Below are 12,914 nucleotides of genomic sequence, written 5' to 3'. Positions count from 1 at the left end.
CATTTTCGCCGGTGGGATGGCATATCAGGGAGATGTGCCAGAGCCCTTACTGTAAGTGCTGTGTTTACATAGACCTCTCTGATAAGCTTCTCATTTAAAGCTGAGATTCCCTAAGTACATGTTTGTTCTGTGCCACAATACCTGCTAAGTAGATCTACAAAACAATGGAATGGCAGAACCTGATTGGTCAGATTGAGGTAGGAGTATTACAGACAGCTATCACTTACTAGCTGTATTCCATAGACTGCTTTCAGTGTTGACATGACAGAAGGACTAAAACTACTACTTTGCACTATGTTGTTATAGCTAGTTGTAGCTGCAATAACCAGGCAGTTTTAGCTACTAACATCACATAAGGGTAAATGCTTCTCTCATTGTCATGTCATCCTTCATAATTTGTACAAAAAAAACCTAGAGCTCCCATAATGCAATGTGAGGCTTCAGCTAGAGGAGTTAGCTTTCAGGTTTTTACCTCAACATATGTTAAAATCAATTCCCAAAGTAATACCACACCATTTACAGAAGAGGGCACCCAGCTGCTTCAGCACCACAGTTAATCCTCAATTAACGCTTCATCTCACTAAGCCGTCCAACAAGAAAATCTAAGCACATTTATAACATTGGTTATAAGCTTCTATGAATAAAATACATTGCAGGCACAGACTTGGAAGAGCTGCGAAATGTGTTACTTGAAGCCTTCATACCCACTATACAAGGGAAGGGCAGGGTAGATTCCCTAGGGCGTGGAGAGTGGATTGGACATTTATACAGCACTTTACACAGGAATTTCACTAATATTTAAGTCCTTACAGTTGTGCATATTCTGTAGCCATTTAGCAGTGTAACAACTTACATCTCAAGAGACAACTCAAAGTTAATGTTTGTGTTTTTAGAAAATGATATGCCCAATGCAATTTCACACCATACCATAACGTACACACAGCTGCTTCACTGCAACTGCCAATAATCCAAACGCCTAATCAAATACTGAGCAATTAGCCCAAATATGATACAAGCTGAGTCTTTGTGTGATCTGTACCTATGTACCTGGGCTATTGGCCCAGTCTGCAGCTCCCATGGGTTTGGGGCCTAAATGTACTTGTATTTGCCAAAAATGAAACGATATTATACCAGGAAATGGATTGCAGAGAGAATAAGTGATAACAATGTTACAAATTATTTGTTTCAGCAACTGATTTGCACATTATATTACACATTGTTCTCTGTCTTCAGCTTCTGATACTAGAATCCCTGTACATGTACTGAAAGTACTCTCAATACAAATGTATTTTCAAGTATGAAGTTCCTCTACTTAATCCTCCCTATACTGTTTGTGAGTGGTGTAACTAGTGGGAGGAGAACCTGTTCCCCTTGACTCCCCCATGTATTCTGCAATTGCCTAAGGTGGCCAGGGCTGCCTGCCTGCAAATCTGGATGGCATGGATCCCATTGACCCATCACAGCTCTCTAAGGCCACCTCTCAGTGGGGGACATTTATCAAAGTGGGGCAAATTTGCACCTGGGCAGAAAACATTGGCAGCCAATCAAATTATTGCTTTAATTGTACTAGCTGCATCTGGCTAAAAAAAAAGAAAAGAAAATCTAACGACTTAAGGTTGCCATACACGTAGCAATTGATCGCAGGAAAGATTGTTTGCCCCCACAGACGTTCAGGGCTGAATTGTCAGATTTGGAGGTAGAAACAATAGGAATTCTACCTCTACCTGCCGATTCAGCTCTGAACACAGATTTTGTTTGGGCGCCTTCAATAGCTCCTGATGAAAATCTTTTAACCTGGCTGATCGACAAGACAGCCAATATTCACAGCCTTTGCGATATTGGTTGCCTCATCGATCCTCCATACGCGCACCGAATATCGTATGAAACAAGGTTTTGTAAGATATCATTGGTGCGTGTATGGCCAGCTTTACGGGTTGTCATATGTTACTGCAGGTTCAAATTTTCCCTGTGTTGTTGAATAAACCCCACTGAGTATAAAGTTGGCCATCTATGGGTAGAATTCAGCTGCTGATATGAGCCCTTTAGAACCGATTCAGCAGATTATCTGCCCATGTGTAGGGAGCCCGACAGCCCCCTACCCAAACAATATCTAGCCAGAAATCAGCCAGATGTTTGATTCTTTTTTTTAGTTGGATCAGGGAGCACATTGGCTCACGGATGCAGTCCTACCTCCGTCCTAGGGCCAAAGATTTACTAGATTGGTGACCTCCCCAAATGAGCGAATCCTACCTACCTTAATGTGCAAACACTTTTAGAAAAATCCCAAAGTTAGTGAATAACAATAGCTTTACAGTCGTCTCCCCAACAGAAAGGAAAGACAGGGAGCTACTGGGGGCACAAATATTCTAAAGGGTTATTGTGGCTTTGGGGGGGTGTATGCCCAGGTGTAGCATTTCTAGCTGCCACCAACATGGGCCACAATGTGTAAAAACAAAGGGAAAGAAAAACAGCTCTGTGCTTTTAAATTAAAAAAAACAAAACATTCCAAAGGAACAAATGACATTAGAGTTGTGCTGATGAAAACTGGTTTGCTTATCGCATTGTTTCTGTTTTGCAAGGGACTCAGGTAGGTAAGTGCAGCTCTGAAACCCTTTTTCCACAGGCCGGTGCAGGTCTCTTCTAACAGGAGCAGTGGAAACTTGCTCACTGGAATAAAGAATTGCACCTCTTCATCTGGCAGTTTGACCTGCGAGTCTGGGTTTGGCGGATGCCAGGACAACACAACCTGCCTGAATGTGTATAAAAACCACACACTCCTACCGACTACACTTGTCCTGATGTTGCTTCCAGACAGTTTGGAACTCAGTGCTGAGGATGTTATTTATACAGGGGAAGGCTCTTTCCTGTTTGTGCATAATAATTTCCCTCTGCATAAAGTGAGGTCTGTACAGAATATGTTTGAAGGCATCAGAGTGCAAGAACTAGACCTGCTTGCCAGACTTGACTCCAACCCAACACCTGTGGGATGAGCTGGAACTGTGAGCCAGGCCTGATTCCCAACCTCACTAATGCTCTGGTGGCTGAATAAAAGCAAATGCCACCAACAGTGTTCTACCATCTATCGGAAAGCCTGGATACCTTTGATCTTATACTGCATCTAACTAAATCTAATACCTAAAACACCATATAATACTATTTGTTTTTCCCTAGTTAGGAAATATTGCTGCTGCAGCATTGGGGGTTCTTTTCCCCACTTAATTAGCCCCAAAGAGACATAAAAAATCTATATAATACTAAGTAACAATGATCTATAATGTATCTGTAAATAAAATGTACCTATATCTAGTATTTCAGTTACACTTTCTGGCATTAATTTATCAAATACAAAATCCAACATATCTCAAAATTTGTTCAATAATTAACCTTTACGTTCACTAATATTTTTAGGGTGAATCTGACGGAAATGTAAAGACACATATGTGGTAATGAAAAGAACTATGTTTGCCCAGGAGCAGTAACCCATAGCAACCAATTAGCAGGGAGCATCATCTTATTGGTTGCTATAGGTTACTGCTCCTGGGCAAATTTTGTACCTTTTATTACTTATAGGGGCAAGCATTTTTTAACACATTGTTTGATGTTCTATCAATTTTGCTTTTTAGACTGACTATTACGCTCTGTGTATATTGGATATAACAAGTAAACCTGTCCTTTATGTTGTGTTGGCAGGGAATATACCCCTTCTATGAATTATTACCAAAGGGCAATACTTATTTACTTTGGATATTATTTGTAACTTTATGCTTTGTGCAACTGGGAATTGCAGAATATAGAACTGTCAAGCTTTAGTACTAGCAGCACCATAGCTATAAGTATAGCATGGGGTATTCACCTGTACTGTAACAGTTAGGAGACAAAATCCTTTTAACGCTCATATCAATTCATTCTCAGCTGGGAAAGCTAGAGTAGCATAACTGAAAGGAAGCAGAAAGGCAGATGAATTTCAAATATATTCTCCCATGTAACATTAAAAGTGACTGGGATATTTTCAAATTCAACTGCTTTAATAGTAGTAATAAATCTACACTGTCATCTGTCAAGGACCTGACCTCCGCCATATATTTTACATTTCTGGGTTACTCTTTGATTTAGGCAATGCTTCTTGTTGTCCGGCTTCACCCACAAGATCAAAGGCACCAGAAAGAAGAAGGCTAAACGGAACAAAAAGGAGTCTATTGATAAAGCTGTGGAGAAACGGCAAAAAGTGGTGTGAAATACAAGGCTCATATATTGTATAAAGCTGTGTTTTCTCCTTATGGGTGATTTTGCACTGTGCATTGTCCTTAACTCAGAACTAAAAGTGGTATTTATGAAGGATTTGTTAGAACTCTGTTTGGTTAATGATGTGGCTGTGATTATATAAAAGGGGTAGTTCTCCTTTAAGTTAACTATTTGTATGATATCAACAACACTTTTGATCAACAACGCTTTGTAATTGGTCTTCAGATTTATTTATTTATTTTTTGTTACTGTATATACTCGAGTATAAGCCGATCCGAATATAAGCCAAGGTACCTAATTTTACCTAAGGAAACTGGAAAAACATATTGACTCAAGTATAAGCCTAGTGTCAGGTGCAACCACAGGTGAGTGGCTGGCAGGTAGGAGCCTATGTGCTGATAACCCAGAACTCCCTTAAAAGGCCAGACAGCCAAGTTAGAAGAACAAAGGAGTTTTAATGAATATAAACAGAATGGAAATAAAAGTACAGTACAGGCCTGTGATAAATACAGAGTCCAGTAACAGGTGAATCCAAAGGCAGGCAGGGGTCAGTCCAGGCAGTGTTCTAGCAAGTCCATTAATCAGGCAAGGGTCGATTCAGGCAGAGTTCTAGCAAGATCCGTTAGTCAGGCAGGGGTCAGTCCAGGCAGAGTTCAAGCAATTCAGAAAGTCAGGCAGAAGTCAATATCGCAAAATCAAACAGGAACAAGGCAGGGAACACAGGAATCAGGAATCGGAGGTGGCAAGACCAGGCTCAGCGGGAACGATGATCGAGCCCTGTGTCTAGCCCGGAGAGGGTTTAAATAGTCTGGTGATTAACAAAGCAGCCACACATGTGATGACCAATATAGACAGTGAAACTGGTGGAAAGGCAGAAAGGACATTAGAGCAACTGATCGCATGTAGGTCAAAGAGCCCCCTGTGGCTCAGTAAGCATGTGCAGCCGGAGTTCTGCACAAAGTCCAGGGTTCGAATCTCAATAGTTCCTAACACCTAGGGGCTGATTTACTTACCCACGAACGGGTCGAATGGAGTCCGATTGCGTTTTTTTCGTAATGATCGGTACTTTGCGATTTTTTCGTATGTTTTGCGATTTTTTCGGATTCTTTACGAATTTTTCGGATCCAATACGATTTTTGCGTAAAAACGCGAGTTTTCCTATCCATTACGAAAGTTGCGTAAAAAGTTGCGCATTTTGCGTAGCGTTAAAACTTACGCGAAAAATCGCAAAACATACGAAAAAGTCGCAAAATATTCGTTTTCAAGTCGGAACTTTTCCAATTCGGGTCGGATTCGTGGGTTAGTAAATCAGCCCCTTAGGGTGGGAAATGCAGCAGCTACCGCTAAGTTTCAATAATCAAAATAAATACAAATAAATATATACCTAATACATATATAAATAAATATAAATAATAAATACCAATAAAATGACATTATTTGAGGCTCAGTACATGTCACCATAACTTTAAGCCTATATAGTAATAATAATTAAGCTGTCTTATTGTCAAACACACAAAAGGTCACTGATTAATTATTTTCATGCTAGCCATATGTCCCTTTATGTTTACTTTACTTTTTATATGCAGGTAATGGATAACATGATGGTTGCAGACAGAGTGCTTTGTTGGCTGCAGTTTCCCAAAAATACTTGTATCTGTACCTTGAAACTGCAGGGGCATAACTCCTGCCCTGGGGCACAAAAGAAGGCACTGTTAGTGGGGCTCGTGGGGCTGGTAAGGCTGGTGGGTTGGCAGGAATTGCTGGCCAGGTGGTCCCAGAAGATAAGCGGGCAAGAAGGGGGCGTGTGACGTCACTTCCGCCCAGGCGTGCAGAAGAGTGCACTATTAGGTAGCCTGGAGGGCCTGGCAGTGCTGGGGCTGCAATCGCTGGAAGGGGCTTGCGCAGGTCAGGCTGTTTTTAAAAAAAAATGGGTTAATTTTTCAGCACATTTCTGGTGCTGAAAAACTCGGCTTATACTATTTAGCTTTTTGTTCCGCAACTTTCCAGTATTTCATATCTGGCTGCTAGGGTCCTAAGCAGGTGCAAGTTTTTGAGGCAGGTGTAGCTTCACCCATTAAAAGTCTGCACCTACCTGTTCTACCCTGTAGCACATCTCTGCACCAATAATCTGGTTGTGTCAACCATTTCCCAAAAGACAAAAGTTGCAGCTTGCTAAGGAGCAATGAAAGCCCTGCACTTACCACTTTTCATAATTTGGATCACCATACCCTCATTCTATTCAAAAACATTTCAATACACCCAACAGGAGTCTTTTGCCACCAATGTGGGTTCATGCAGCTTAGTTACCATCAAGTACAAGCTGCTGTTTTATTATTGCAAAGAAAATTATTTATAAAAATGAGTATTTATGGGAGACGGCCATCCCAAAATTCTGAGGTTTCTGAATATTGGGTTCACAAATAAGAGGTCCCTTACCTGTATTATGTGTTTGTGCAAAGATACGTGGTGGATTCTGAATAAAGGTGTGATGCAGGTAACAATGGCAGTTAGTCATGGTAGGGCCACTGTGGGCTTTAGGTAAAGGCAATGCGTAAAGTCCTGAATGCTGACCTATTTCATCCTCTGTGTAGCTCACTCCCTATTCCGGAGAAAGCTGCTGTGTCTCCTCTCTTGTGGGTATAAATATAGATGTGAGTACGTAAGGTATAAACTCATGCATATATGTATATTGCTTACCAGCTGGGTGTCCTGAATCCTATTATAGATGTAGAATGTATCTGCCTTAGGAACGCTGACAATAATAGATTATCCTATTAATGTAAAGATTACAAATAGTGAGTTTTAGGGAACAAGGCCTGGGCTAGAAGGCTTACAATCAAACAGACACACAGTATATGAACCCACACTGTGCTGTTACAAGAAGCAAGCTGTAGCTAGCAGCTTAGTGTTATTGTGATGCATGAGTCACTCTGCTTCTCTCCTATTGGACGGCTGCAGAACACCCTGGGGATTGCGAGTCGATTACATCCATTCTCAGCTTCATTCACAGAATTTACAGCATGCAGACATAGGCAGCGATTCATTCAGAAGAGTTCATTCATGGAAAATTTGCAACGCCCCCAAAATCCTCAAGTACAGAATGCCCCCACTGTGCCCTGGCTCATTCAGAAGATGAAGGATGGCAGCCAGAGAGAGGATTCAGCTGTGGATTTTTGGATTCCTATGCTATATTTGAAGGAATACCCTGATACTTCTGCTGCTTTATATCTTTACTCATCAATCAAGCCTGGAATTTAAAGGGGGTTTCTCCCATTCATACAGCTGAATTTTCTGCAAGAAATATCGGAAGCTTTAAGGAATAAATGAAAACTTGCACATGACTAATAGCAACCAAAATACAGAGCTTTTTATCCTGCTATTACTATGCCATTGGATAAATATTAGTTAATGACTTGGTGTCAGCAATGATTGATTTTCAACAATACAAAGATTTTTTGGTAACATTATTTTAAAACAATAATTATATGCTTGCTATTATGGATGTCTTTCCTGGCAGTGCCATTAATCTTGTGTTCAACTATTTAACTTTTCAACTAGCCAGACCCACAGTGAAGGAGAACTGAACAAGGCCCTGGTTTTATATAGGCTATGAGAGAACATAGCAGACAGAAGGAACACAGTTTGCATGGAAAGCTTCTACGACACCCAGTAATGCTTCAGCGAACAAAATACAGTCGCTTCAGGGATGAGTCCTTAAGCACCACAGAAGAAAGTGCCCAGAGTGGGCATTTAAATGGCAAAGGCTCTACCAACTCCCCTGCAATGGCTACACCTTCCTTATCCATTGAAAATATTACCCTTGTGACACAAAACACTTCAAACACATTATGCTCTTTGATACCAAAAATGTCCCATTTCAAGCTATCTGGTGCAGGAAGCCTGCTTGGCTTAAAGCATTTCTCCCTGGGGACTAAAGAGGTGCCAAGAGTGAAACTGACAGAAAGCCACGTTGCTCCGAGCAGCCCACCTTCTGCAGAACTTACTTTCAACAGCTACTTATGTGCATCTCATCTAAAGCAGGATGCGGATGTGACTGCAAAGCCCCAAGATGAGTGCATTCAGTTAGACACCGAAAAGTCAGTGCTCAGTTCCTCTCCGCACATAAGTCCCAGCAGTGTGAGAATGGGCCCTTCTTACTGTGTCCGAGTGAGTACTCTCTATCATATACACTTTGCACCTCTCTTTCTATATTTGGCATTTATCAGTGTCTACTGCACTGACCTTATGTGAATTTGTGCACTAAAAATGTTCAGAGAGAAGTTGCCCTGTTTGTCCGTCTATGAGGTTAATCTTTCAGTTTCTTTCCTTTAGATAGACAATGCAGTGCTAGCTTATTAATGCACAGAATAGTCTGCCCATGCACAGTTTAACTTATATGTATAAATCAGCTATTACCTGACCCCTGATGCATTCCGTACAAAAAGAAGAGAACCTTTATAAAATTCTAGAAATGCCTCAGCTCAGCAGAAAGCAGTATGGTATCTTCCATACACTTGCTTACAGGCAGATTAGCAGAGAAGCACCTTATGGTCTCATTCTCTATTTTGATAGGACATAAATGAGGTACCATTTACATTTAAATTACACATTGTTTTCTGTAGCAACTGTATTTATACGAGTAAATAGCTCATAAATTGCTAAAGCAATGCCCTAAGTAAAATGGGCAATGGTACAGCCGGTACAGACTGACTTGATCTGCGATGTGTTGTGTACGTTCACATTATCTATCTATATAGCTATATATGCTGGCTGGTACCCTTGACCTAGAATTCCATATGATAGGAAATGCCCTAACAAGTGATGCTGATGCTGTAAATTGCTAAACACTCCGTGCATTGTGCCTTGAGCAGCTGCTTCTAAATGACCTTGAATGTTCCTTTGTGTTTATATTTCATTTACAGTATATACAGTGTGTATAATCTGTTTGCCTGTTTGCGCTACAAAGCATTAACTGACTTACGTAGAGGGCTGCAGTGAAATCAGGATTCAGTTCAAGGTTTGTCCAAATCTCATCACTTTCTCAGTGCCTGGCCAAACCTTATCTGAACCCCTAGTTTTATGTGACTTGGACAACTGAAGAATTTAGAGAATTGGACAACTGATTGTGAAAATATGATTTTTTGGGGGAATTTTGTACAAAGTTTAATATAAAAATAAAGATTTGGTTGTCAGCATTTGATATTCATCTGAATCCTAAAATTATGGAATTGGTCAGGGTGCATCCCTACTTATATATGGAGGAAAGTATTATTTTTATCTGAATATCTGAACCATCATTTCTGAGAAAAAAAAGGCCATAACATGCTTTATTATTATTATTATTAGGGATGCACCGAACCCAGGATTCGTCCTTTTTTGGCAGGGTTCGGATTTGGCCGAATCACTGGTCCTGGCTGAACCAAAACCCGAATCCTAATTATGATTTGGAAGGGCTAAATGTCACCGCATGAACACAGTGCGTGGCGACATTTGACCCTTCCTCCCTTAACCGAAAAAACTGGGTTTGTTGCATCCCTAATTATTATTATTATTATAAACAAGCCAACATATTTCACTGAGATTTATAATGGAAAGGTTTATACAAATACTGACTAAAAAAGCTGACATTTTTAACTCTATAGCCAACTGATGAATATTCAGTTCTACAATCCCAAGTCTTCCAACAGCTTCAGGATCCTGCTGTAAGTTGTAGTTAAACAGCACCTGGATCCCCTGCTTTTAGAGGCATTTCTGCCAGTTCTGCAATTAAAACGCTCTAAGGTTTTCCCTTCTATACTAGGCTTAGTTATGTCATTATTTTCACTATAAAATACAAATAAGGGGAAATAGCATTATATATTTCTAAGAGTCTTGAACTAACGGCTCCTGTTTTCTATAAATAAGCCCCACAGAAGGTTTATTTGGCATGTGCATGTTTTCTTGCCATAGATTTGCCAGGTTACTCAGTAATAATACATTTATAACTAACTACTTCTAATTTTAGAACGACCCACTTTATTGTACATGGCCTGTTCAGCTGAAAAAAAGGAAGCTCTTTAATGAAGTGTATTTCAGCAACACAGAAGCTTTCATGTAGCTATTACCCAGGAGTAGGGTTCCGTACATAAGGAAAATCAATATCAGTCCCTGTCTAATCCAATGCCTGTGCTAACAGTTATTAATAAGCACTACTGAGGGCTTTGTTATCTTAAAGGCCCAGGGGAAAGGTCAATTTTATAGGCAACTTTTGTTTTAAAAAAAAAAATGATTTATATAATACCCAGATGTCAACCTCAGTATTCAAGCACCACTGCCTTCCTTGCTCATAGTGGCCCCCATGTTTCAGTACAGGGCAGTCAGTTGCTTAATTGCTTTTATAATGATCTATGATAATATATAATAGGACAAAACCCTCAAACAGGCTTGTTAATTTTACTACATGAGTAACAATGGATCCCCATTTTGTTGTATATTCTGCTAATACTAAACAATATGACACATATAACCTGACATTCCCAGGACCCTCTGCAAAAAATATTTGGGTCCTGCCTTCTCTTGTTCTTAGGAGGCAGGATGTTGGTGGGATACAGGTTGTTACCCGGCCCCCTGTACCTGGCTCACAGAGTCTGCTGATAGGTAGTTAAGCCACTGCCATGGAATTTTTGCAGTAACGTCGGCAAAATGATGTCCATCTACAAACCTATAGCAACCAAACTTTTGCTGCTATTCCCTCATTACCTCCCGAGATTACGAGATATGGCTCCTTTTGGGTTTTTCATATATACAATATCAAGTAACTGCAGTCGATTGTTTAACTGCAATGAACATGTTTATCCTCACAAGGCGTTAAATAACAATAACTGCCTTTGGACCTGCACTTATGCTATATAAATATAATACCTGTTGTGCTTACATTGGTGTGGGTTATATCAGCTGGAAGGCCTTAGACATGGGTGGGACATTTTTTATTTACGTACAGTAATTGTTTTCTCTAGTTGGGACCAAAGCCTTTAGCCAATGGCCAAGAGACCCCTTTTCTTTGAATATTTCAGCTTTCAGCCAGCAGCAGGCCAGTGTACCTGATATGAAAGGAAAGACTGGGCTTAAAAATAGCCCTTATAAGAAGTGAGCAACAGCCCATGGCAAGGACATGCAGGCACAATTGTATGGTTTGATATTATAGAGGCTCACTAGCTTGCCAGTCAATTCATTTTCATAGAATGAACCTCTCAAAACAGAATCAAGCTAGAGTGACCTGTTTCTCAATCAATGACAAAGTGAATAAGGGTGTATAAATTATATATGATTGCAATACATGTACCTGTTTAGTCAAGTACAGTAGGTCTGCCATAGTTACATCTAGGGCCAACAAATGAGAGCACTCATTTACTATCATATGCTACAAAACACCGGTGCAGCTGCCAAGAAGAATCATGATCAGTCTAATACAAATTAGAAAATGAAAGCAGAGATCTGAATGGTTGCTACTTGTACATTTTTGTTAAGGGATAAAGTTTTGCAAGCAAAGCATAGTTTGTTTTCGGACGCATTTGCAGATAAGATGTTGTTTGAGCGGAAACAGTTACCTTTTGCCCTCGTAAATGATGCCCTTCCAGAGTAATATCCTGCTGTCTTCATAACAGCCATATCATAGGAGACAACAGCACAACTTCGTGTTCTGCAGATGCCTGCTTCTCAAAAACATTTCTTTCTCCTAAGGCTAGGGTTACACAGAGAAAATTTTATATGGTGAATATAAATGGCAAGAAAACTCATTGAAGTGTGACAAAATTCCTGGTCTGTATAAAGGCACTGGATGTCAGTTGTGATGGTCCCATATGAATCCTATAGAAATCTGACTGGATCTTGTTGAAGCCAGCGCAGTATGGATTTTAATTGTACCTTGCAAGTTACAGTAGTTAGGCACTCACCTAACAGTACACAGCGAGCAACAAATCTAGCTGTTTGTTTTTACTACAGCATTTTAGAATATTGGAAGCAAACTAATTACTTGCTGTTACATCTAGAAATCTGTGCAAATGATCACCAGATACAATACAGATACAATTCTTATATTTTGTCACTGAAATCATTGATATTTTACATATTACCTCTAACTACACAGATCCTATTTTCTACTGTACACAATTTACATTATGAGAAAATGATACTGACTAAATAATAAACCATTTGGGCACAGAATTGCAGCCAGAAGCAGTCATGGTGTAAGAGAGGGGAAAAGCCGGCTGAAACATTATAAACCAGAACAAAACTAGAGGTTAGCACTTTGCATAACCCATTATATCTAATATCTTGCGCTGTGTATTGCTATTGCTGACGGCCTGCAGGAAGGACGTTACAGTATTGACAAACAGTATATTCTGGAAATTGCCAGAGGGGCTGCTGTAAGATGCTATAGACAGTTGCTATTTAGTGGGCTGGTGGGAGATGTTTGAGACCTCTAAGTACAAACATGTATGTAGCAATGCCAGGGTCTATTTTGAATCCCTGTCACTCAAGACTGGAAGAGTCCTACCTCATTAAAGGCTGGATGAAGAATGGCACATTCTGCTTCAGAGCAGGATTCCAAGAAGACCCCAGATCACTCTAATGCAGATTTTCATCTGCTGATCTTGCCCTGACCACAGCTACATAGGTGCTACTGGTCATTA

At 40.2% G+C, this 12,914-nt stretch overlaps 1 protein-coding gene across 1 annotated transcript in view; it reads left to right on the top strand.

Moving 5' to 3' along the window:
• The first annotated feature begins 7,252 nt into the window (after positions 1–7,252).
• Positions 7,253–12,914, top strand: part of shc4 (SHC (Src homology 2 domain containing) family member 4) — a 54,170-nt gene continuing 48,508 nt past the window's right edge. The window contains exon 1 of the mRNA XM_018092663.2: positions 7,253–8,409. Within this exon, the coding sequence (XP_017948152.2) occupies positions 7,852–8,409 (558 nt within the window). The 5' untranslated portion in view covers positions 7,253–7,851. The remainder of the gene's footprint in view (positions 8,410–12,914) is intronic.

The sequence above is a fragment of the Xenopus tropicalis genome, chromosome 3 (assembly GCF_000004195.4).
Source record: "Xenopus tropicalis strain Nigerian chromosome 3, UCB_Xtro_10.0, whole genome shotgun sequence".
Classification (NCBI taxonomy): domain Eukaryota; kingdom Metazoa; phylum Chordata; class Amphibia; order Anura; family Pipidae; genus Xenopus; species Xenopus tropicalis.
The sequence above is the reverse complement of the archived record's forward strand: the minus strand, read 5'-3'. Positions and strand labels throughout refer to the sequence as shown.